The 26,405-nt window shown below is 32.6% G+C and overlaps 4 protein-coding genes across 4 annotated transcripts; 3 read left to right on the top strand and 1 right to left on the bottom strand.

Moving 5' to 3' along the window:
* Positions 1-6,545: 6,545 nt before the first annotated feature.
* Positions 6,546-9,065, top strand: LOC140972014 (uncharacterized). The gene is made up of 3 exons (XM_073434487.1): positions 6,546-7,480; positions 7,557-7,678; positions 8,368-9,065. Exons 1-3 carry the CDS (start codon positions 6,897-6,899, stop codon positions 8,829-8,831), a joined length of 1,170 nt encoding a protein of 389 aa, XP_073290588.1. The 5' UTR covers positions 6,546-6,896; the 3' UTR covers positions 8,832-9,065.
* A 74-nt stretch (positions 9,066-9,139) lies between these two features.
* On the bottom strand, positions 9,140-11,267 carry LOC140972015 (malate dehydrogenase-like). Its single transcript, XM_073434488.1, has 7 exons — positions 11,084-11,267; positions 10,761-10,919; positions 10,470-10,645; positions 10,026-10,300; positions 9,783-9,918; positions 9,512-9,623; positions 9,140-9,403 (listed from the first exon to the last, which is right to left on the bottom strand). Exons 1-7 carry the CDS (start codon positions 11,220-11,222, stop codon positions 9,309-9,311), a joined length of 1,092 nt encoding a protein of 363 aa, XP_073290589.1. The 5' UTR covers positions 11,223-11,267; the 3' UTR covers positions 9,140-9,308.
* Positions 11,268-12,814: 1,547 nt separating this feature from the next.
* LOC140974614 (3-hydroxyisobutyryl-CoA hydrolase-like protein 1, mitochondrial) lies at positions 12,815-18,133 on the top strand (the record flags this gene model as incomplete). Its single annotated transcript, XM_073438168.1, has 12 exons — positions 12,815-13,082; positions 13,171-13,251; positions 13,994-14,062; positions 14,208-14,271; positions 15,520-15,599; positions 16,120-16,203; positions 16,702-16,786; positions 17,183-17,268; positions 17,378-17,499; positions 17,718-17,778; positions 17,882-17,980; positions 18,092-18,133. Coding segments are annotated over exons 1-12 (990 nt in total), but the record flags the coding sequence as incomplete, so codon positions are not given.
* A 26-nt stretch (positions 18,134-18,159) lies between these two features.
* On the top strand, positions 18,160-25,753 carry LOC140972787 (3-hydroxyisobutyryl-CoA hydrolase-like protein 1, mitochondrial). Its single transcript, XM_073435207.1, has 15 exons — positions 18,160-18,244; positions 19,493-19,572; positions 20,093-20,176; positions 20,675-20,759; positions 21,156-21,241; positions 21,351-21,472; positions 21,691-21,751; positions 21,855-21,953; positions 22,065-22,166; positions 22,251-22,292; positions 22,438-22,570; positions 23,087-23,318; positions 24,093-24,243; positions 24,728-24,821; positions 25,350-25,753. The coding sequence occupies exons 2-15, from the start codon at positions 19,540-19,542 to the stop codon at positions 25,607-25,609; spliced, it is 1,584 nt and encodes a 527-aa protein (XP_073291308.1). The 5' UTR covers positions 18,160-18,244; positions 19,493-19,539; the 3' UTR covers positions 25,610-25,753.
* The last annotated feature ends 652 nt before the right edge of the window (positions 25,754-26,405 follow it).

A 26,405-nucleotide genomic window follows, 5' to 3' on the forward strand; every position in this document is an offset into this window, starting at 1 on the left:
TTATTATTATTATTATCTCCAGATAAAATTAAAGGATATACACAAATAGGGTGCAGATAATTTCAGTTGCTGTTGACGTTGACAAGACGGAGAGATTTGATTTCGAAATTATTATTCAAATATATTTTATAAAATCTTTCAAATATGTAGTATAATATTAACCGATTTGCTATCTTAACGTGATATCAATTTTTTTTAATAATTTTATTATTTATAATATTTGTTAATTAATTTTATTGATGTGAAATTATTAATTATTAAAATATATCACTCTATTTTTTTGACTTTTTCTCAAACTTATCTTTAATTTATTTAAAAGTTAAACTATCTCAATAAATTTTATCTGTTTATTAATTTATAAATATCAAATTCTAATAAAATAATAAATATTTTTTACATAAAAATTATTAAACACTAAAAAAATTAATATAGCACGTATATTATAAAATCATCTCTAATCTCTCCTGAGTTTAAAGAAAGATAATAAAAAAATTTCATTTCTCTCAAATATCTACATTTAATATTTTAATAAATTCGACAAAAAATGTAAACCAACAAAAATAAAATAAATTTATTACTATTTATTTCACATATTTACATATGTGAGACAATTGATTTGATTTATATTTAAAGTGGAAATTAATTAATATTTTAATGTGCATTATTACTTGAGTTTTTTAATATAAAAATAATAATAATAAAAGGGGAGATGACTATTATTTTTGTCGTCAATCTAGACGACTTGTAACCCATTAACAATAACCTAAAATAGAGGGCGTATTAAAAGCCATGGACCTAAAAAATACAAGTGGTGATCTTAAATGAATAAGGGCGCTAATGTTTCCAATTTGGGATGACAATGGGTAGGGTATGGGTCGAATCCATACTCATTTATTAAATCCATCCCCATATCCATCGCATTATCGGATACTCATACCCTACCCAAATACCCAATTATCATATACAATTCAATTTTTTGAAATTTAAATTGTTTCAATGAAGATATGAATATTTAAAAAATTATTTAAATGAACAATAAGAAAAATTATTCACGCTTTTTAATATACAAAGCATCGTTTTCTTTAATTTTCAAATTTATGATTATATGTATTGAAAACTCCGAAAATCGGTGGATTGACTGATGAATCATTAATATAAATAAATATAATTACTATATATATACATATATATTTATATATATTAATTTAAACGGGTATTCGGGTCGGGTGTGGGTCCGATCATATCAAACCCGTCTCCATACCCGAACCCGAAAATCTTCATACCCGATTACCCAATTATTTAATCGGGTCTGAAAATCCCTCCATACCCTCTTCTATTCGGGTCGGGTATCGGATCGTCCAACGGGTTCAGAGAAATTGACATCCCTATCTCCAATGTCTCATGCACATTTAAATATCAGCATACCGATATGAAAGATAGTTTGTTATTCTGTATTTTCTACTCGTCTCGTACATTTGTATTTTCACACCGATAAAAAAAATTTATTATAAAAGTGAATTTTTTAAAAAATTTATCATTTTACTCTTATTTATATTATCATTATATTATTAAACTTAAACACATCGTGCTGACTAATTTTGATATGTCAATATTACACTAATTTTTTTTTAAAGTTTTACCCTTCATAATATTAATTATCTAATTTTGTTGGTGCGAGTTTACTAGTTCTAATTTTGTTGGTGTGAGATTACTAGTAATTTTTGTACGTCTCTCTATCTTTTTCCGATTTTTTATCGAATTTATCTCTAATTTATCTATCTAATCATAATATATAAGTATCATATATCAATAAAAAAAATATTTTTTCACAAAAAAATATCAAAATTAAAAAATTTATATACCACACATCATGTGCCACACAACATTGGTTATAAGAAAAAAGAATAACAATACATGTACAACTAAATTTGTACATCAATTCTTACAACACAATAAATTCATTACCAAAATTCTATTTTTCAAAATCTCATGATAAATTCAATACAAGATATCACGAAATAATAGCAAAAACTCACGATATAATAACAAATCTTAAGATATAATTGTCGTAAATATGATTGTACGAGTTTTTAGTTGTACCTTTAACATTATTCAAGAAAAAATTGTCTAAATTGTCATCTAAAATTTCTTATTTCGTGGTCAGCCCTATAAGTATTGAAATTTGAGTTTTATTAATATAAGTTAGGTTGTGTTTTGATTTTTAGTTTTTTCATGAAGTGTTTACATGACGCCAAAAAATAATAACATCTTTTACGTAATCACTCCATAAAAAAATGGCCAAAACTTTTGTGAGACGGTCTCACGGGTCGTATTTTGTGAGACAAATCTCTTATTTGGGTCATCCATGAAAAAGTATTACTTTTTATGCTAAGAGTACTACTTTTTATTGTGAATATCGGTAGGATTGACCGTATCACAGATAAAGATTCGTGAGACCGTCTCACAAGAGACCTACTCTAAAAAAATATCAAAATCCAAACCACAACTTAATTTACAAAACCAGATCCCAAATTTCAAGATTTAGAAGACCAAAATAAGAAATAGGCAAACTCACAAAAAACTATTATAAAATGTTTCATATGTCAATTTTGTTTGACGAATATTTTATACGACAATTTTTTTTTTCCGCTCTTTATTCTAAATATGAATGGATGCATCCAACATATATATCTCATATCATCTAACAAGAGAAATCGGTTAAATTAACGGTACATTGCGGAAGAAATTGTCATTGTAGACACAAAAAGTACATTTTCTTTATTTTCTTTCAAGTGACGAAAATAAAATAGCTAGTGGCCCATGACTGAACATGATATTCTTGAATTTTTTTTTGTTAACAATTAAATATACAATTTATTATCTATTATCTTTGTTTTTTTAGGACTTCGCATCCAATCAAACCAAAGCGTTAATAGCGTGCATTCAACAACTTCCATTGATAAGTCGTTATCGAATTAAAAATGTACAGCTTTCTTGCTTACATAAAATTATTATGAATTAAATTAAATGTTTGACTAAAATTTTGATAATGGGACGAGATTCATGATTTAAATTTATAAATTTACAAAGGCTATACTACAATATTGAGTTTTAAAAAAATTGGTGACCAATTAGACGGAAAAAATTAAAGAACTTTAATGTTCATATATAAATTTAAACTAGTAAAAGATGCATACACGTTGTATGTGTTATTATTATTTTAATCTGATCAAATAATACTAAACAATTAACGCGAAATTATTTTTAATTTAGAAGAATTGTTCGATTTAAAAAAAAATTTTGTATATATTTTTTTATTTGTAAAATATATAGTGACTTTAGGAGATTTTTAGTAGGATAAGAAAAATAATTATAAAATTAAATATTTTGGTGTGCTCTAAGATAGTTACTCTAAGAGCTTCTCTAATCGAGCTCTAAATTAACGTAAAAAGCAAGATGGTGTAGTTTTTTCCTTCTCCAACCCAGCTCTATGGTTGACGCCAAGATTGATATTTGCTACAGTGTTGCATGTAGCAATAGCGTTGCTTATTTATTTTTTTCTTTTTTTTATTTTTGTAATTCTTTTTTATGTTATTTTACTTAAACTCTAAATATTATATAATTAGTTTTATAATCTAATTTAATCATTAAAATGTATTATTTCAAACAATAAATTTTAACAAAGTGATTTTAATATTAGTTGTATGTTAGTAATTTATGTTCAAAATATTTATTTGTGTGATTATAATTTTTTTGAATGATTAGTTAATTACATTTAATTAAGTAATAAGTTTAAGTATTTAAAATAATAATATTAAATGTTAAAATTTTTTAAAGTAATTATAAATATATATTTAATTAATATTTTAATTCATTAATATATATAATGAATTTTAATATAGAAATGATTTTAGATATTAGTGATATTTAAATTATTGTGTTTATAAATATTTCGTGAAATAAATTATTTGTTGTTAATAAAATAATAGAGAATATTTCGAGAATATTCCTTTTAGTGTAGAGTTTAGAGTTGATGGGTTGGAGATGAATTTTGTATTTGGTGTAGGAATTATACTATTTTAAAGTTAGTGTGACACTAAGATAACGTAATGGGTTGGAGATGACCTGAGGATCTTACACTTAATAATACAGTATATATGTTGCAGCAATATATTCAATATTCAGATGGTAATTATATTTTTTAAACATTACCTGTGTGTACATGCAATTACGAAATTTTGGAGCGAAAAATATTTTTTTTATCTAGATAAATCATTAATTTATTCAATATATCATTAGTTATATATTTATAATTACTAATAAAATTGTAATTATTAATAAATATTTGAATACTATTTTATCTGCCTATTCTTTATTGCAATATAAATTGATTAATTTAAACCCATTATTATAGGATCTTATATAAAAAAAAAAATAGTACCAAGAGGAAGCTCATTTTAAATACATTATTTTTTCAAATCAAAGGCTTTTATAATCAATTTTTATATATTTATGAAGATAGTGTGAAATATAATTAAGTTTTAATGTTTTGTGTGCATGTTAGTAGAATGAATTGATTGTTAAAAACAATATATGTTTTGCATTAAAAAAATGAGGAATAATTAAATTTAGAAACTACAAAAGATATTCATCACAAGTCAAGAACTAATCATTTATACAATTTTTGAAAGAAACATCATTCAAGAATCCATAGGGACACCAATATAACGAATTATGGTAGGAGATTATGACTTTCACTATTCAATATTATATAAAATATAAATGAATCATTATTAATATACCCAAAAAAAATTATAAATACATCCGTTTAAAAAAATTCATTGTTTACATTACGAATATACAAATGCACGTAATTTATTCCATATCGGGCAATGCAGATTAGGGTAAAAAAAATACGGTGTACCAAGATTACCGTACCGAAAAATAACGAATTCATCGAAATTTTCGGTAGAATATGATATTGATACCGAAATTTACANTAATAAAGTTAAATTTTTAAAAAATATATAAGATATTTTTCAGAGTAAAACGGTATATACAATTTAACGAATTTTCGGTATACCACGACATTTCGACATAATTGGTATTTTAATTATACGTATTGAAAATTTCAATATATAGACATCCCTATTCGCTATTAACTTGGTTTTCAGAGAAAATAGTTAAAATGATCATCTAAATTTGTTCGTTTTATGTTTTAATTATGTAGGTATATTAAAACATCAAAAAATTATCAAATATTTGATGACATATCAACTTTCTATTTAAAAAATAAAAATTATAATTTAAAAGTTTACTGTGACGTATACATAATCCCATAACCCCGATGGGACAATTCCGATTTGATGTGGATGCCGCCTTCAGGGATCCACATAATGCTTTTGGTGTTGCACGAGTACTCCAGAACTCCGATGGGAACTTAATACTTGTTTTTGGGCTTCGAATTGATCAGCAACCACTATCAGTGGTACATGTAGAACTTATTATTATAACTTTGAAGATGGGTTTACATCAGTTGACGGATAGGCCCTTCTCCAACGTCTAAGTTTTCTCTGTCTTACAGATGGTCGTGCAAGCAATCATGGATCCATCGCTAGATTTTGGTTACATTGGTTCTTGTGCTCAGGAGATCAAACGTATGGTCGTGGAACAAAGAGTTATTAGCCTCAAGCACATGCGACGCTCGGCTAATCTGCGACGCTCGGCTAATCTTGTTGTTCACACTTTAGCACAATTTGTTTTTTCTTCTCCTACACCTTTCTGTTGGGTACATGGAGATTTTACTTCTTGATTGGTAAATATTGTATCCATGAATGCTTATTCTTAATGAAAGTGATACGAGTTTTTCAGTCACCAGAAAGAGTATCATTAATTCTTTTGTTGATAAAATTAATTCTTTATCTTGGAATATCTTATTACATTGAAATTTGAAATGATATAAATTTTGTAAAGAAATATTAATTATTATTTACATAAGTGCTACATGTCTCTTCAGTATACTTAAACAAAAACAAATAATAATTTTTATATGTTTTCCGACACATTGAAAAGAATTATAATGTGACCCAAGAACACAAATCAAAGGAAACTTGAGTAATACATTGTCGTGAACAATAACTATAAATTATTCCAAATATTTATTGTTCGTTTTTATCACTTTTTGCTTGCAAATAACATATATTACTTCTGTTTTACAGAAATTATAATATTTTTTCCCAATCAATGGCTTAATATTGACGAAATTAATTTTTTAATGACAATGAAATTCACGACTGCTATCTTTCGATTTACACTCGATAAATCTTGGAACGAACGTAATAATATACAAATATCACCAATAAAATAAACAGTATAATTAATCAAACACTCACATGTAACAACTCCAACACCCATTCCAAAGCAATTTTAAAATTAATTTCATAAATGAATTGACTACTCAACAAAAAACTCAGCAATTGGTCAATGATATGTTTATATACAAAAAAAAAGCACCTATTTTTGTCCCTAAATTTTGACGCTCCATTTTCTGTTCATCTCATGACGTTACTCAGTCTGCAAAAGTTGCAGCTTTTCTCTTTAAGAACATTGCCCTATTGGATTAGCACACAGTTGAATTCCGCAGCCCCCTCGGTCCACAATCACATCGACATTCTAGTCTCTCCTCTCCAAGTTTTTAAATCCTCGATCCTTTCCTTTCTCTATTTTGGAATAAAACAAAACCAGATCCGTGAATTTTGTTGCTGCAGAGTCATTTCCTGATCATTTGTTTAAATTCCGCTAACTACCCCAACCACTTCTAGTCCTCCACCGCTGCTCAAAGAAAGGTACCACGATTTTCAGGGAAAAAGCACGCACTAACTCATACTGGGAAGAAGATGGAGTATTATTGGACTCTGCTTAACAACAATGCAAGCCGTGGTGATGGTGTGGGTGAGCATCATAGTAATAGCTGTGGGAACCCTGCATGGGAATCATGGGATCTCGGTGGTAATGTCCACGCACCGCCTACCTCAGCCGGAAGGCCGCTGGTGGAAGCTGGTGCGTTTGACGCGCTGATGCTGCGAGAGGAAGAAAAGAATGGGGGATTGCATTGTTGTTCTGCGTCTTCTCTATCTCTTTATTCGGGTAAAGGGCCCTGTTACTACAACCCGGACCCGCATTTAACATGCTTGAAGCTGGGAAAGAGGCAGTATCTTCCTAGGAGCTGCGCCCGCCCATCTTACACGGGCAAGAAGGGGGAATTCTGCGACCCCAGTTGGGAGAAACCCTCGGAGCCAGCTGCGGCGGTACCTGACGCCGTTCCGGCGGTGGTGCCTAGGTGTCAGGTGGAGGGATGTGGGGCGGTGCTGGTGAATGCTAAGAATTATCACAGGAGGCACAAAGTTTGTGCGAAGCACTCAAAAGCTCCGAAAGTAGTAGTTCTCGGAATTGAACAACGATTCTGCCAACAATGTAGCAGGTAATTATTGGTCGAAAGTCGGATTTTTTTTGGATAATGGGAACGATTTCTAGAATGTTTTTGTTTGAATTAGCAGGTTTCATACCTTGGATGAGTTTGATGAATCAAAGAGGAGTTGCAGAAGGAGACTGGCAGGGCATAATGAGCGAAGAAGAAAGTGTTCTCAAAAGCATTCCCTTTCTAAGAGATCCGTCCAAGGTAAAATCATTACATTATTATTTTTTTAAAAAAAAAGAATTTGGAACATTTTTTTAAAAATTTATTTGAATTATGAATATGATGTCGTTTGGAATATTAAACTTTCCTACGAAGTCTTTAAATAAGTAATCCGACATAGTTGTCTAGTTTACGTGCTAAATTTATTACTATGCCTTAAGTCGAAGGTTGATCATATTTTGAGTCGAGATATTTATTCACTTTTAATCAATCGATCCCATTCATCCCAGTAAAAAATTGCGGATTCAAATGGTGCAAGAAAAAATAGAGTGATTTTGGCCAAGAAAAAGTCGTTGCGGTATATCGATTACTCAACGCGTACTAATTTCACGTTAGCTCACATGTAATGGTCTCCCTGGGGGGATGATCCAAATTTTGAGGTGAGGGGACAAATCTTGAATACATTAAAAATTACTTGTGAATTTTATTTATTTTGTATAATTGTATCCATGGGATGATGTAAAATAGCTTCGATCTCCTCACTTTTCCCCCTGATTGTTTCTGTCTTTATGGTCGCGATTGTCTTTCTTGTATATTTGAATATTGTTAATCTGTACTGCACTTTAAAAGATGCCCATGCTCTATATATGTTACTTTGCATCTGTACCTCATGTACGTACCATAAGATTTTCCCATTTTTACGTACTTTTTGAGTATAAAATTACATGCAGATATGAAAACGATGGCCGCCAGGAGAAACCCACACCACTTCCCTAATAGCAGTGAGTGTGCTCTCTCTCTTCTGTCATCGACGAACCAAAGTCCTTGCACTTGGAACAGCATCTCTGCTTCCTCAGATCTTCCGGCCAGATGCAGCCATGCGCTGCGAGAGCTGATCGCCGAAAATCGAGCCTCCATTTTAGCCTGCAGCAAGGATAATATTCTCAAATTTAATAATCAGATGGAAAACCTTTGGGTTCAAAACAGATCGAATATACTGCTCTTGGGCAGCCCCTGCCCCTCCCAACAAACTGGAGGACATTTAACATTGGATCTCATGAGGGCTTCGAGTTCCGAATTTGGGATGTTTTCTTTGCGTGATTATGATATTGGTAATAGCACTAAATTACTTAAAGGAGGAAATGATCACCAAGAGTATCGTTCTGAGTTGTGGAGACTGCCTTTGGGTTATTAATCAGTTTATTTATGATTCTTGACATATGTATGGTTTGTTGTTATGGGTTAATTTCGTTCTCAAACATTCATCCGTCACTGTATATTCAATGTTGGATATTCTAGGCTTCAATTAATTAATGTGTATCTGGATTCAAGAATATTGTTGTGTTTTTTGTTTTATTAATAATTAGGATTTGTATTCTTTGTCCATGGAATCGTGGAAATAATTTGAATATGATTTTGCGATTTGTGATTTTTCCATCTTCTCTTAATTTTTGGCATACGAATATCTACTTCATAGTTCAAGAATGAAAAATCAAACAATAGAGAGCTAAATTTGAGCATTTTTCCAACCGAAATAACAAGGACAAGCTCCTTAATTTTAACAAATTAGTAAGCATTACTTCTACACGAATCATATTATTTCAGTTATACATGGGGGAAGGTAAAATTAATATAGCTAGCTAGGATATATATCCCCGACTACTGTAATCACTCAACCAAGGCATGAATAGGCCAGTGATTTTTCCTCATTCAACTCTTCAGCCGACGCGTCCATCTTCTTCCTCGAAAATTCGTCTATCTTCAAACCTGAAAATAGTACCCCGATGTACGTGTTCTTAATTTTGAACATATTTCCACATTAATCTTATATATTGTTATTATAATATATTGGAATGACAAAAAAAACTAATTAACCTTGCACGATCGACCATTCTCCCTTGTGACAGGTAACTGGGAATGAATAAATCAGGCCCGGTGGTATGCTATAGGAGCCATCAGAACAAACTCCCATTGACACCCATGTGCCCTACACAAAATTATGCCAGGATTATTTAATATAGATAAATTGTAATTGATAAAAGAGAACGCGTATGTGCCCTTCTGTCTTTGAATTTTCATATTTTGAAAATTGTGATGCTTTAATTTTTTAGAAATAAATAAATGAAATATGCCGTTTTAATTAAACCTTAGGCGTTCCAAGAACCCAATCCCGGATATGATCACAAGCAGCGCTGGCAGCAGAGAGTGCGCTAGAAAGCTTACGAGCTTTGATAATGGCCGCACCACGTTGTTGCACCGTGGTAATAAAATCTTTATTTAACCTAAACAAATAGCAGGAAATCAAATTTTATCTAACTCATGAGTGTAAACGTGAGCAATGCGACACATAAATTGCATATATAGCACTTCCATTAATCAGTTGGTTTACCATTGATCATCAGCAATGAGTTCTCTAACGGGCTTGTGCCCATTTGCCGTGTTAACAGTTGCATGGTTAACATCTGGATATTGAGTGGACGAGTGATTCCCCCACAAGATGATATTTTTCACGTCGGTGACGGGGACGTCCAGCCGATCTGAAATCTGGGCTTGAGCTCGGTTTTGGTCAAGTCTCGTTAGGCAAGTGATGTTCTCAGATGGGATTGAGGATAGTTCTTTCAAGATCAGGGCATTTGTGTTGGCCGGGTTCGCCACCACCAACACCTACGTACATCAATAATATAATCCATCTATTCAGGGATTTAATGGGATTCAATTAATTTTTCTATACAAATCGTATGAGCAATTAACAAAAACTGAAAGATAACTAACATATCTAGCTAGCCATTTTGCCTTCCGACTCTATTTATTTTTTATATACTTAATTAATTACCTTGCAATTAGGGGCCGCATACTGGTGTAGCGCCGAGGCCTGAGCCTTGTAAATGGACACATTCTTGGAGATAACATCCTTCCTCTCCATGCCTTCCTTCCGAGGGAATCCACCCAACATTACTGCTATATCAACACCTTTGCAAGCTTCCACCACATCGGTTGTCACAAATACACCTAGTATTTAGACATACAGCCGATTTAGTTAACGTGATTTTTCTTTTTTTGTCGCGATTACATTAATGTAATTTATTAGAATATTGAATGGCATGCAACCAGTATTGTTAATTACCTTTAACGAGGGGTAAAGCTGCATCAACTAACTCCATTTTCACCCCTCTCAACGCCTCCGCCGCTGGTTCTATATCAAGCATGTGTATAATTACAGGTTGATCGGGGCCTAGCATTGCTCCTCTTGCTATCATGGGAACAAGAGCATACCCTATTTGACCTTTTATACAATATGATCATTCAATTAAGAGACTATCACATGTCTTAAGGTAACAAAAACTATGCAAAAACTCAGCTTGAAATTATACTGATCATAATTCCAACAGAAAATTAAGCTTGAAATTAAATATTTAAAAATTAATATTATGATAAGATTCAACATGCCTGCGGCCCCCGTGACAAGCACCTTGACGGGTTCCTTCTCTATTTCCACGAAACTCCATATATGTTTAACAATCTTCCAAGATAAATATACACAAGCCAAAACAACAAGAGGTTTTTCAATCGATCGGACGTCATCCATTTTAAAAATTAAAAAGGAAACTACGATTTAGTATCATTCAATCTTGCATCATTAATTTATATATATGTTATAAATCATGGAAGAATTCATTTATCAACGAGAGAATCTTGTATATGGTTATTTGTAAGCAAGGCAGATCAAAGAGTAATACAAAGTCCACAAGACATGGATTAGTATAACATTTCTTATTCCATGAGAAAAGAACATCTTATAGCAGAGTATGCAAAATTTAGAAATTTTCAAATATTTGTAAAAAAAAAAACAAGTGATTATTTCCCTTTACGTTCATTACACATTCCAACTTCCAAGTATACGAAATTCTCAAAATCGAATGTTCGAATTTTGTAGGTGAAGCTAATGGAGTTGGCTGTATTGGATGAAAAGTAAGTCTCATGTAAGACGATTATGAGATGTTAAAATTGAAGTTTATGAGGTTCGTTTAGATTATATATGTCAAAACCGAACTGACCGAAAAACCTGAAGTTTAATTGAGTTAATAAATTTTTTATATTATATATTTTATAAAATGATATTTATTGAATTAAGTATATATTTTTGCTAACTTTTAGTTGATTATTATTTGTTTAATACATTTAGTTTTATATTTAAAGGTTTTATAAAAAAAATTAATAAAAAGATAATATATTATATTTTAAAATATACTTTAATTATTAATTTAAATAATTTTTCAAACCGAATAGATAGTTTAAAACCAAACCGATAGAGGAACACCTTACCCTTAATTAGATGTTCAAAAATCAAACTCGAGGGACCAAACTGTATAAATAAAATATTTATATTTTTCATTAAATTAAGGGTTAGCAATTGATATTTTAATTATCCAATTTTTAAATATATAAATAAAATTAAATATAATTTCCGAAACAGAAAATCCATTACTATGATCAATCCTCCAAACAAGTCGTTATCATATCAGAAAGTACAAACACTCTAACAATATGTTTGGATCAGTAAAAAAATATTTTGATTTGAATTTGGATTTGGAATTGGATTTTAAAAATCATGGATTTTAAATTCCATTTGAGTGTTCAATTAAAATTTTTAATGTAATTTGGAAATTTTTTTAACCATTAAAACTAATTTATTTTATATAAAATAATCTTGTATTTATTTTTTAAAATGATTTATTTATTAACAATATTTATATAAATATTCTTATTTTTTATCCAAAAAAATTTATTTTCAAACATATAAAACATATTTTTAATTGAATAATACAAAAATAATAAAGTTTATAATTAAAAATAAATTTGTCAAATTTCGATAAATTAAGTTTTCACTATTAAAACAATAAATTTTTTAATTAAAACATTTTATTTATAAAAAATTTTAATATAAAATATTTAAAATTGATTTTGAAATAATCTTCTAGAAAATATATATGATATAAATATTTGTGAATCGATAATGTGTATTTTTAGATAAACAACATTTTATGAAATTTGAGAAAAACATTTAAAATTTATGAACAAGTTATAAAAATTATTTTTATTTTTTTAGGAGGAAGTTTCAAGAAATAACGTGAAATCTAGCCAATTTTACGAAAATTTCACCAATCTTATCAAATTCCACAAATAGCTATTCCATTTTGAATTTCATCTTTCTAAACACATTAAAATCGTATTTTAATTCCAAGAATCCCGGGCTGAATCAAGAAACAAACTCTGAATTCGGACGTTTGATATCAACAAAAATAAGAATTGTAGCTGAATCGAGAGAAAAATGCGAAGCCATAATGCTGCTTTGCTTCTGAGGAGCTGTTTCTGGCCCAGTTATGGATATAGACGCCTTAGTTCACTTCCCAGCAATCCCCTCATCTACGATCACGCCGATGATATAGTAAGCTTTCACTCGTTATTCGCTGCATTTAACCCTCTATCTCTTTCTTTTACCCCGTTCGATTTGGTTGCCTTGATTTTGCTTTCAGGTGCTTGTTGAAGCCAAAGCTAGTTCAAGAACGGCAATTCTCAATAGACCCTCTTCCCTCAACGCTCTTAATATCTCCATGGTCAGTTTTTGATCGCCTGCTGTTTGTATTTTCGATGCTTCGGTTTCCTAATTGTTGATATTCGTGTTTCCTTTGCTGGCGTTAACGTTTTTTACTCTATCGAACCGGTAAAATTTTGGAATTCTATCTGATGAGAGGGTTGTTTCTTTTTCTGTGTTTGTTGAAATGCTTCCTTGAGGTCCCATGTACAAGATTTTGTCTTTTATCTGATAGCAATGCTGAGGTAGCTCTATTAGGAATGATTAGATTGTGAACAGTGGCAAAGTCGTAAATTTCTGTGAGGTGACAAAACCAAACATTATTAAAAGCTTTTTAAAATATGGGGGTGAAACTCTGCAGATTTTGGTTAATTGTTGTTTGCTATGATTGTTTTAGATGAATGTTTAAATAATTCACCAGGTAAGTTCTGTCTTCAATGGGATTGCTGCTTTTTTGCGGTTGAATACATCGTGTGGTGGTGTTTGGATTTAATTTGATATGTGGTAGTGTAGCAGTTTTAGATTTGGTGTTTCATCTGTCATCGATGTGAATTGCTAGGATTTATTTGTTGATTCCAGTTGTGAGAAAGAGAGTCGTGTGGCTCCATTGTTATGTTTGTTGGGACATTACATGATCAAGGTTAAGCTAGATTATTTCTGTAGTTGTTTCAATTATGGTGCATGGTAAAATCAAGCACAATTCAGCATTGCGTTTAAGTTTTATGATGCACTATCTGAGACAAAGTTTTTACGGATGAACATAGGTATCCAGGCTTCATAAGCTTTACAAAAGTTGGGAAGACAACCCTGACATTGGATTTGTAGCCTCAAAGGTACACCTCCTTTCAAGTGTCCAGGCTCTTGACTTTTTAGAAGTCACTTTTTTTCCGTTGCTTGGTGTTTTATTAAAGAATTGTAGGTTTACATTTGTTTTTTTACACTTATAAATAACTCCATGGTGAATTAAAATTCTTCAAGGGTAGAGGCAGGGCATTTTGTGCTGGTGGAGATATTGTTTCGCTCTATAATTTGATAAAAAAAGGTTCCTCTCTCTCTCTAGACACACACACACACATCTGTTTGCATGTCTATTGATCTTGATTGCATTACATATACTAATATACTTAATTAGTGGAAATAGAAAAACCGATAGTGGTAGTTGCGTCGTGGTTTGCCACCAAAAGGGAGGGGACTTGATGAGATGGAAGGGTTCCTGGAATTATTAAACAAAGCAATACGTTCGTGGCTAAGAGCTTAGTCATGCCAACACTGATAAATTCATCCTTAAATTGGGAACATCGGGTAGAGGAAAGGTGAGTGTAGAAATAATGTTAATTACATATATTGTTATAAGAAGACTGGAAACTTCTAGGACCTAGGTTGATGTTGGCAGCATTTTCACGTTATCTCTTTTTCGTAGTCTACGCACATAAGTGACAATGTGTTTTATAATTGTCATGCATTATTTTGTACACTATTCTTTTGTCCTTTAGCTTGCTCTATGAACTAGCAGTTATCATGGCGACTTGGGGATGGAGGACAAGGACCCTATAGAAATTAGGATGAGTGAATCTAAAAACTAAAGGTAGTTCTTATTAAAATTCAGCCTGTATATTAGATTCCATCTTAACATGACCCCTATCGAAAGAAGGAATATAACATAGAAATTTTACACGATCTCTGTTCATTTGCTTGCTTATGTATGAACATTTAGTTTTTGCATGTTGCTATAGTACCGGTTTGGGTATCAGATCCTGCCAAGTTACAAAATAATCGACATTTTTACATGTCAGATATGTGGGTGCAAATAATTGCTATTGGCATCTGTAAAGGGCATTCAATGCTGCATTAATCTTCTTGATTGTAAAATTGACCGATTCACTATCTTTTATCTTCTTAATCAAAAAATTGTCTGATTCTATGTGAACTCGTAAAATTAGTTTCACTACAACCACTCTCAGTTCCCTGCATATTGAGGGTCCTTGATTTGGGTGGAAAAAAGCATAGACAGATATTTCCACTCTAGTTATATTCATAACAAGGAAATTTGTTGGGAAAGATGCTAAAACATCCTCATATTTTATGTGGTGACCACTTCAGGATGAAGCAATCATTTTTGGATTTCAGAATGTGCCGTGACAATTCTTTGTTAGAAAATAGTGAGATTTTTCTTCATGAATCATGATATAAGAAATATGATGATGGCCTCTTTATTTTCACTATGTTTGTTGACATGCTTTTTATCTTTTTTTGGCAAAATTAGCTGTAAGTTCTAATCCTACTCATACAGGGAATCTAGACGAGTGCAAAGAATTCTTCTTGAAGGCATATGGTTTTATGTACTCTCTTCATACTTATTTGAAGCCACATGTGAGTATATTTGATCTGCGTCTTCATTGTTATGTATTTGTGTGTGGTAGTCAACGTTGCACGACAAGTCATCGTTTCTCTTCCTAAGATATATGTAATAATATAACTTGAATTTCAAATTTTCAGAGTGCAAATAACTACATTTTCCTCTTCAACACGATTATTGTTTGTGCAACTCTCTCCCAATAATTTCTTTACACTCGTTCGATCTTTTGAGAAGGCTTAGAAAAAGCGATGGATTTTTGGACAATGTTGGCTCTATGTTCTTGTTCTGTTTCTGTATCCTTGGAGTTTATCTCTTAATAAGCAGCATTTGGAAATGTGTTCTTTTCTATTTGAATTAAGGTTTGCTTATAAATAAAGAAGAATGAATGTTTCCATATAAAAAAACTAATTTTCCCATGCATGAATATATGTTGCATGACACTTCTATATTTACCTGCTTGTACCTATTGATGCTAAATTGTTTACTCTGTCTGGGTTGTATTGAATTTATACTAGTTTCCTATATTCCATTCAGGTTGCTATTCTAAATGGGATTACTATGGGTGGTGGAGCTGGAATTTCGATTCCTGGCATGTTCCAACTTGCAACCGATAGAACTGTATGATAAAGACATAATACTGAATAACTTCTTATTCTTCTCTTTGTCGTTATTTAACTTATTGTGTATAACTTAGTTTTAGGGGTGCTCAAATAGCTCCGACATATTTTTGCTAGAATTTTTTTATAGAGGAATGGTGGAGTGAAGCTGAAATTGCAGATTAGGTATGAAAATCTTGAGAGAGAAAACATATCCGTGAAATTGAACATAATCCATATGAAGTTATGTTTCTTGCATTGAAATAGTGATGTTCTAGAATTTATTGTTTGCTGATTACAAAAATAAATTCAAACCACAGTATACTTCGATGTGAGTATTCTTACTGCCTTCATTGGTTATCTTTATAATAAAGGAACAAGGAGCCTAAAAAATATATGTGCTGTTGAAAAAATGTTTTTTCTGCTGTCATTTAGGTCTTCACTGGGAATTAATCACAACATGCTTGCAGCTTTTACTTGTTCGAAAAAAAATTAGCTCCATTCTACCCAATAATTGTAGATTTTTGCCACTCCTGAAACGCTAATTGGTTTCCATCCAGATGCTGGAGCATCCTTTCGCCTCTCCCATTTGCCTGGCTATTTGGGTAATTCTTAAATTTTAGTGTGTTTCAACAGTGTTCATCGCTGTTAGCTTGTTGAGATAGATGCGAATCACCCATATTTTTCGATCTTCTACCAGTAATATTGTTCTTTAGTTTACAAATTTGCTGATTTTATGTATGATAATCAAAAGAACATCAGGTTGGCCAACTTTTGGTTTCCAGTTCGAATAATTGACACATAATGGGCTACCGGTGGTTGGACAATCTCACATTTCCTTTCTTCTTCTCTATTATTCATTTGACATGTATATATCTTTGCTTGTATGGACGGGAATGTGCAGGAAAATGATTATTCTTGTTCTCATGCCCGTTTGATCGATATGTTAACTGATCAGGCTACTGATCGAGCCTCTGAATCTGTATATTTTCTGTTTATAGGAGAGTACGTGGCTCTAACAGGAGAGAAACTTAGCGGAGCGCAAATGGCATCTTGTGGGCTTGCTACTCACTATTCACTTTTCACAGTCAGGCCTACTTATTTTTTTCAAAAAATTCGATCTTTGTTTTCTTTTTTATTTCCCACTGGATTTAATGCAATTAAATTGTATTGCTCATCATCCTCTATCCTTGCAGAAACTTCCTTTAATTGAAGAACAACTTGGAAACTTGGTAACGGATTGTCCCTCTGTCCTTGAAAGTTCTTTAGAAAATCACAGGGATCCCATTCATCTAGATCAAACAAGTGTAATTCATAGGTATTTGTTTCTTGCAAGTCTTAGTATCGGTTCCATGAACACCAATTCAATAAAGCTTATCAGTGATTATGTTCTGCTGACTGTTGAATATTACTTTAATTCCACTAGGAAAGGGTGTTAATACACTGTGCTTTGCAATCCTAGCTCTAGACTAATCTTTTTTATTTTCATCGGTTTCCCAATCACTCAATTTGTGCTCTTCAACATTTGATCTTTAGGATTGAATCTGTCAACAGATGTTTCTGTCACGACACAGTCGAAGAAATAATTGAATCATTGGTGAGCATATATATCTCTAACTTTGGAAAGGGATTTTAAACTTGCTCGTGCTTAAATTTATCATACAGTGTTTCCTGCAACTCTAAGCTATGAACTTTTATAGAAAAACGAGGCTGCCAAAACAAATGATGCATGGTGTGTTTCAACTTTGAATAAACTTAAAGAAGCTGCGCCCTTGAGCTTGAAGGTTTCCTTAAGATCCGTAAGTCCCTTCCATCATTTTCCTTGTTTTCAGTTCAATCGACTTTTGTCATTATTTTTCTCATTTTCCTTTCCATCATTTTCTCATTATTTGAATCAATGTCTGGTCCAGATACGTGAAGGTCGATTTCAAACTCTTGACCGGTGTCTTGNTTTTTTTACACTTATAAATAACTCCATGGTGAATTAAAATTCTTCAAGGGTAGAGGCAGGGCATTTTGTGCTGGTGGAGATATTGTTTCGCTCTATAATTTGATAAAAAAAGGTTCCTCTCTCTCTCTAGACACACACACACACATCTGTTTGCATGTCTATTGATCTTGATTGCATTACATATACTAATATACTTAATTAGTGGAAATAGAAAAACCGATAGTGGTAGTTGCGTCGTGGTTTGCCACCAAAAGGGAGGGGACTTGATGAGATGGAAGGGTTCCTGGAATTATTAAACAAAGCAATACGTTCGTGGCTAAGAGCTTAGTCATGCCAACACTGATAAATTCATCCTTAAATTGGGAACATCGGGTAGAGGAAAGGTGAGTGTAGAAATAATGTTAATTACATATATTGTTATAAGAAGACTGGAAACTTCTAGGACCTAGGTTGATGTTGGCAGCATTTTCACGTTATCTCTTTTTCGTAGTCTACGCACATAAGTGACAATGTGTTTTATAATTGTCATGCATTATTTTGTACACTATTCTTTTGTCCTTTAGCTTGCTCTATGAACTAGCAGTTATCATGGCGACTTGGGGATGGAGGACAAGGACCCTATAGAAATTAGGATGAGTGAATCTAAAAACTAAAGGTAGTTCTTATTAAAATTCAGCCTGTATATTAGATTCCATCTTAACATGACCCCTATCGAAAGAAGGAATATAACATAGAAATTTTACACGATCTCTGTTCATTTGCTTGCTTATGTATGAACATTTAGTTTTTGCATGTTGCTATAGTACCGGTTTGGGTATCAGATCCTGCCAAGTTACAAAATAATCGACATTTTTACATGTCAGATATGTGGGTGCAAATAATTGCTATTGGCATCTGTAAAGGGCATTCAATGCTGCATTAATCTTCTTGATTGTAAAATTGACCGATTCACTATCTTTTATCTTCTTAATCAAAAAATTGTCTGATTCTATGTGAACTCGTAAAATTAGTTTCACTACAACCACTCTCAGTTCCCTGCATATTGAGGGTCCTTGATTTGGGTGGAAAAAAGCATAGACAGATATTTCCACTCTAGTTATATTCATAACAAGGAAATTTGTTGGGAAAGATGCTAAAACATCCTCATATTTTATGTGGTGACCACTTCAGGATGAAGCAATCATTTTTGGATTTCAGAATGTGCCGTGACAATTCTTTGTTAGAAAATAGTGAGATTTTTCTTCATGAATCATGATATAAGAAATATGATGATGGCCTCTTTATTTTCACTATGTTTGTTGACATGCTTTTTATCTTTTTTTGGCAAAATTAGCTGTAAGTTCTAATCCTACTCATACAGGGAATCTAGACGAGTGCAAAGAATTCTTCTTGAAGGCATATGGTTTTATGTACTCTCTTCATACTTATTTGAAGCCACATGTGAGTATATTTGATCTGCGTCTTCATTGTTATGTATTTGTGTGTGGTAGTCAACGTTGCACGACAAGTCATCGTTTCTCTTCCTAAGATATATGTAATAATATAACTTGAATTTCAAATTTTCAGAGTGCAAATAACTACATTTTCCTCTTCAACACGATTATTGTTTGTGCAACTCTCTCCCAATAATTTCTTTACACTCGTTCGATCTTTTGAGAAGGCTTAGAAAAAGCGATGGATTTTTGGACAATGTTGGCTCTATGTTCTTGTTCTGTTTCTGTATCCTTGGAGTTTATCTCTTAATAAGCAGCATTTGGAAATGTGTTCTTTTCTATTTGAATTAAGGTTTGCTTATAAATAAAGAAGAATGAATGTTTCCATATAAAAAAACTAATTTTCCCATGCATGAATATATGTTGCATGACACTTCTATATTTACCTGCTTGTACCTATTGATGCTAAATTGTTTACTCTGTCTGGGTTGTATTGAATTTATACTAGTTTCCTATATTCCATTCAGGTTGCTATTCTAAATGGGATTACTATGGGTGGTGGAGCTGGAATTTCGATTCCTGGCATGTTCCAACTTGCAACCGATAGAACTGTATGATAAAGACATAATACTGAATAACTTCTTATTCTTCTCTTTGTCGTTATTTAACTTATTGTGTATAACTTAGTTTTAGGGGTGCTCAAATAGCTCCGACATATTTTTGCTAGAATTTTTTTATAGAGGAATGGTGGAGTGAAGCTGAAATTGCAGATTAGGTATGAAAATCTTGAGAGAGAAAACATATCCGTGAAATTGAACATAATCCATATGAAGTTATGTTTCTTGCATTGAAATAGTGATGTTCTAGAATTTATTGTTTGCTGATTACAAAAATAAATTCAAACCACAGTATACTTCGATGTGAGTATTCTTACTGCCTTCATTGGTTATCTTTATAATAAAGGAACAAGGAGCCTAAAAAATATATGTGCTGTTGAAAAAATGTTTTTTCTGCTGTCATTTAGGTCTTCACTGGGAATTAATCACAACATGCTTGCAGCTTTTACTTGTTCGAAAAAAAATTAGCTCCATTCTACCCAATAATTGTAGATTTTTGCCACTCCTGAAACGCTAATTGGTTTCCATCCAGATGCTGGAGCATCCTTTCGCCTCTCCCATTTGCCTGGCTATTTGGGTAATTCTTAAATTTTAGTGTGTTTCAACAGTGTTCATCGCTGTTAGCTTGTTGAGATAGATGCGAATCACCCATATTTTTCGATCTTCTACCAGTAATATTGTTCTTTAGTTTACAAATTTGCTGATTTTATGTATGATAATCAAAAGAACATCAGGTTGGCCAACTTTTGGTTTCCAGTTCGAATAATTGACACATAATGGGCTACCGGTGGTTGGACAATCTCACATTTCCTTTCTTCTTCTCTATTATTCATTTGACATGTATATATCTTTGCTTGTATGGACGGGAATGTGCAGGAAAATGATTATTCTTGTTCTCATGCCCGTTTGATCGATATGTTAACTGATCAGGCTACTGATCGAGCCTCTGAATCTGTATATTTTCTGTTTATAGGAGAGTACGTGGCTCTAACAGGAGAGAAACTTAGCGGAGCGCAAATGGCATCTTGTGGGCTTGCTACTCACTATTCACTTTTCACAGTCAGGCCTACTTATTTTTTTCAAAAAATTCGATCTTTGTTTTCTTTTTTATTTCCCACTGGATTTAATGCAATTAAATTGTATTGCTCATCATCCTCTATCCTTGCAGAAACTTCCTTTAATTGAAGAACAACTTGGAAACTTGGTAACGGATTGTCCCTCTGTCCTTGAAAGTTCTTTAGAAAATCACAGGGATCCCATTCATCTAGATCAAACAAGTGTAATTCATAGGTATTTGTTTCTTGCAAGTCTTAGTATCGGTTCCATGAACACCAATTCAATAAAGCTTATCAGTGATTATGTTCTGCTGACTGTTGAATATTACTTTAATTCCACTAGGAAAGGGTGTTAATACACTGTGCTTTGCAATCCTAGCTCTAGACTAATCTTTTTTATTTTCATCGGTTTCCCAATCACTCAATTTGTGCTCTTCAACATTTGATCTTTAGGATTGAATCTGTCAACAGATGTTTCTGTCACGACACAGTCGAAGAAATAATTGAATCATTGGTGAGCATATATATCTCTAACTTTGGAAAGGGATTTTAAACTTGCTCGTGCTTAAATTTATCATACAGTGTTTCCTGCAACTCTAAGCTATGAACTTTTATAGAAAAACGAGGCTGCCAAAACAAATGATGCATGGTGTGTTTCAACTTTGAATAAACTTAAAGAAGCTGCGCCCTTGAGCTTGAAGGTTTCCTTAAGATCCGTAAGTCCCTTCCATCATTTTCCTTGTTTTCAGTTCAATCGACTTTTGTCATTATTTTTCTCATTTTCCTTTCCATCATTTTCTCATTATTTGAATCAATGTCTGGTCCAGATACGTGAAGGTCGATTTCAAACTCTTGACCGGTGTCTTGTTCGTGAGTATAGAATGTCCGTACAAGGAATCACGGGGCAGATAAGCCATGACTTCTGTGAGGTACTATGTTCAAGGGATCACAGTTTCTGTTTCATTAGCCGCAAACATTTTGGGCCATTGTCATCTTTCCATGTTCCTTGCTAGGGTGTTCGGGCAAAGCTAGTTGACAAAGATTTCGCACCAAAGGTAAAACTGATTGTTTGTAACTCGTTGGCATCATTTTTCATATAAATGCTTGAAACTTTTCGCTTATCTAAATCTCTAGTACCACTATGATAAACAAGAACTACATTTCCTCCGTTTACATGTGATTTGTTTGTAAAACATGCAGTGGGATCCTCCAAGCTTGGAGCATGTATCACAAGACATGGTTGACCAATACTTTTCTCCAATTTCTTCACTTGAGCCTGAACTTGAGCTACCCACCAAGCAAAGAGAAAGCATTTTTATGATATACTCGGAAAGTACATAAACTATAATATTCTTCCATTTCTTTTTAGATTTAGGAGATCCAAAATTCTTCTGAAATCACACAAGTCGTGTGATAAGACATTTGGACCACTGTGCATTATTTTGCTTTAATTGGTTAAGCATTTCTTTTTCTTTCTGGTTGGTGAACCCAAATTTAATAATCATTCTGCTTATGTACTTGATAATTAATTAAATAAAGCCTTAATCAATTTGATTTAGTGTTTAACTCGATTTTTTTTTTAAAATCAACATTCAGATTGGATATGACAGACGAAGTAGAAAAACCTAACTGGCACTCGTAGCTGCTTTCACCTCAAAATCAAGATTACAAAATCGGGAGTTGAAACATAATGGGCTCATATAAAGATTGGATTTTTGTTGGATAATACTATATAAGGATTGGATTGAATCGTAATGTAATAATGATGATAGTAATAATGATAATAATAATAATAATAATAATAATAATTTTTTAAAGAAACCACAATGATGTTGTTGCTCAAATATAGGGAAACAAGAAGAGTTTGCTGGCATACATATCCATTCTCATCCCCAAAAGTTCTCAATCATGGAAGGAGGTTTCGTGTCCGACACCGAGAACTCGAATTCTTTGGAGCCTATCATCGGGAAAACCTCTGATAAAGGCGCACTCGAAGCTGTTGTTCCAAGTAATGGTGATTGTGTATTTGGGCCGGTTCCATCACGAGTCGAGGTTCGAAGGGCGATTTCCGATCTCCAGAGGTGAGTGGCTGTAATGTCGGGCAATTAGCTTGGAATTTCTTCTTGTTTAGTAATCAAAATCTGCGTATTTAGTCTAACTGAGATTTCATTCTAGTTACAAGATGCGGTGCTGTACATTTTTGGTGGGTTTTAGAAAATAAATTTTAGATTTTTATTCTAGTTTCGAGGTGATCGACCACCATCAACTGCTTGCTCAGCATCATAATTGGGTGGAATGGAAGCTTGTAAGTGGGGACTATTCTGTGTGGTGATACATGCGTTTTTATAAAAATAAAAACATTTATAGTTTGAGAGGTGACTGTCCTGATCATTACACTGGTTCTGCCCCATCCGCACGGCCGTATGGTGGCTATTCTGAAATTAAGATGGTGGCTAGGATGAAATTAAAAAGGTTAGAACCTACGCATGATTGTTCTGGGCTACATCATGGCTAGGTTTCAATTGATGCCAAATGGTCTGTACAGATCGGTCTGGATTGCTATTTTATTGGGCTGACATGGTGGGATGGATGGATTGCTCTTGTTTATATACTTCTTAGATTTATTTTATTCCATTATTACTAAGACTTCAACAAAATATGTGGTTTGCGGAATATAATATTCCACAAAATAAAGTAGAACTAGTTTTTACGTGAACCATGTGTCCAAGTCCTTGGTTTTTTGAGATCATGATATTGATTTTTAAGTCTCTTTGATTACTACTGTCTGAATCTTGCTTTAATTGCATTCATCTCATGAACTTAATGATGTATTTATCAAATCATGATTTGCTTAGGTTTGTGAACACCCATTCTGCTTCTAAATCAGAGCTAGATGGGGTTCAGCAATTGCTGTATCGCCTCGATCAGACTAATATGCTGCAGTCTCCTGGATATGCGAAATTTCATGATGCTTTTTCTACCATGCAAGTAGAGCCTGCTTTTCGGGTATCATCATGTTTTCAATTTATGAAAGCGTATAAAATGCATAGTTGACAGCCATTTAACATCATTTGGTTTTGTGCAACATAAACGATTTTCAATTATGCGTTGTTTTATTTAAATTTGTCACTTGTATCCGAAAAATGAACTTTGAGACGCTCGTTTCTTCTTTGTACTTGTTTTTTCCTTTTTCTCAATCAAATTTGGATATGTTTGCATTTCTCTTTGAATGGAAAAACATCATTTTTCATGTTTGCCTATGAAGAAAAGCGTGAAGTGGAATCATTTCCCTGCTAGCAGATTATGACTCCATCCATTTTTTTCATTTCGTGACATCTGAAGTAACTTTAATTTATTTAAAAGGTGAAAAGGGTGAGAATGGTTTTGCATGGAAGGAAAATGTGATAGAAATCTCTTTCAAGTCTCCTTTAAATCTTGGATTTAAAATAGCTTTATTCTCTGTTACTGAGGAAACTGATTTCTTGCATAGAACACGGTTGCCTCCATTTCATCTGATAAAGCTGTTTGGGAGGCTATACAGAGTAACAAAGCAGTCCAAGATTTACGAGGCTCTATTTTTGCAGGTTTTACATTTGAACTAAATTATTCTTATTATATATGTAGTTTCATTTTGCTTTCACATGCTCTCTTTTGTTGACATAAACGTTATTCTAATAGGTATAAAATGTTATGATGCGAGATATTTTGAAGTGAAGTGAATCAAGATCCACTAGAAAACCAACCATTTTAAGAGAACACCTAAGATCTATGTGACCTATGTTTTTTGGATTTCTTTTCTTGTTTTATTTTTTGTTGTCTACGTTATGTAACATGGTACCCAATATCTTCATCTGCCATCCTCATCATGTTCAAAGTCTTGATTCCAGAGCAGTTGATCAATGTTGTCCATTTGAAATTATTGGTGCTGATAGTCATTTTGCACCATATTTGACTTGAAGGATTTGATAAAAGGATACCAAACCTCTCAAATTAGAGGATTTGAGATGCATTAGTTAGTCAAACTCCATCAGAATTCGGTATTACCCAAACAAGTGAACCGCATTTATGATAAGAATTAGGTTATTGAACTCTCGGCATTTCTATCCATGCAGCAAAAAAGAAGACATTTTTGAACTGCCTTGAAGAAGAACCAGACATAATAGCCCTTATCATGAGGTGGATCCTGAACTTCACAAGGTCAAGGGTTTTGGAATTGGCTGAAAGCTTTGGATTGCTGGTGAATGAGATGATCCAATCTTCTCCCAAGGATAAACCCGCTTCAGAGCTCGAGAATCTTTTGGAAGAGAAAGTTCGATCGTCATTGCTACTCTCTATCATTATCATGCTGATTGTTGTCATCACCCGAAGCTAATGCTAGTTAATCTCACAGACGAAAGAATGCCCCAAAAAATTCCAATCTTATCGTGTTTGCTGGTGGACTTGTTTATATCAATTACCAACATTTGAATCTTGAAATTTGTGAAGTGTGTTAAATGTTATGTTGGTTTCATCTCTCGATTTGTGTTCGTTCAGAACTTGTAACATGTATATGCTACTATGGCTTGCCGTTCTTCCATAAGATTGGATCCGGAGTTTTGTCTTTGCCTTTCAATTTATTTGTGGATACATGAGTAGTAGAAAAATCAAGTGTTTGGTTTCATTTCAGACACTTTCTGGGACTTTCTAAAATAAGATATATTGGTTTAGTGATATTTATATTAAATATATTTATTTTTAAGTTAGGACGTGGACTACATTAAGATATTTACAAAACGTAATATATTAATTTAACATATAGCACATTAAGAGAATGATCTTTAACTTGGTCAAGACAAGCATGCTGATTGTGCTGGTAAATATGAAGTCAAGTATGAATAGAATTCTTACATAAGCTAATCATTTCGAAGACTAACGTTTACAAAAATTGAATCCAAACAGAACTCAGGTTTTGCTCAACAGACTATCGTTTATTACTTTATCGTACTTGGCTCAAGTCAAATCTGCGACTTTCTTTATGCTGAAAAAAACTACAATACTAATTTTACATGTTTTATATTATTAACTTTCAATTATCTATTATTTTTGTTAAGTTTGCAATTATATTTTTTTTCCGACGTAAAACCACAAGTCACACCTATACAACATCTATGTTACTCTGACATAACGTT

The sequence above is a fragment of the Primulina huaijiensis genome, chromosome 3 (genome assembly GCF_012295235.1).
Source record: "Primulina huaijiensis isolate GDHJ02 chromosome 3, ASM1229523v2, whole genome shotgun sequence".
Classification (NCBI taxonomy): domain Eukaryota; kingdom Viridiplantae; phylum Streptophyta; class Magnoliopsida; order Lamiales; family Gesneriaceae; genus Primulina; species Primulina huaijiensis.

Excerpts from the sequence above, each read along its gene's own strand:
- LOC140972014 (XM_073434487.1), top strand. The coding sequence starts at position 6,897 with ATGGAGTATTATTGGACTCTGCTTAACAACAATGCAAGCCGTGGTGAT. Across the intron at positions 7,481-7,556 it reads TTCTGCCAACAATGTAGCAG|GTTTCATACCTTGGATGAGT; the intron begins GTAATTATTGGT and ends TTGAATTAGCAG. Across the intron at positions 7,679-8,367 it reads TTCTAAGAGATCCGTCCAAG|ATATGAAAACGATGGCCGCC; the intron begins GTAAAATCATTA and ends AATTACATGCAG.
- LOC140972015 (XM_073434488.1), bottom strand. The coding sequence starts at position 11,222 with ATGGATGACGTCCGATCGATTGAAAAACCTCTTGTTGTTTTGGCTTGT. Across the intron at positions 10,920-11,083 it reads GCTTGTCACGGGGGCCGCAG|GTCAAATAGGGTATGCTCTT; the intron begins GCATGTTGAATC and ends ATTGTATAAAAG. Across the intron at positions 9,624-9,782 it reads GGGTTCTTGGAACGCCTAAG|GGCACATGGGTGTCAATGGG; the intron begins GTTTAATTAAAA and ends AATTTTGTGTAG.
- LOC140972787 (XM_073435207.1), top strand. The coding sequence starts at position 19,540 with ATGTACTCTCTTCATACTTATTTGAAGCCACAT. Across the intron at positions 22,167-22,250 it reads TAAGCCATGACTTCTGTGAG|GGTGTTCGGGCAAAGCTAGT; the intron begins GTACTATGTTCA and ends GTTCCTTGCTAG. Across the intron at positions 22,571-23,086 it reads TTTTATGATATACTCGGAAA|GGAAACAAGAAGAGTTTGCT; the intron begins GTACATAAACTA and ends GCTCAAATATAG.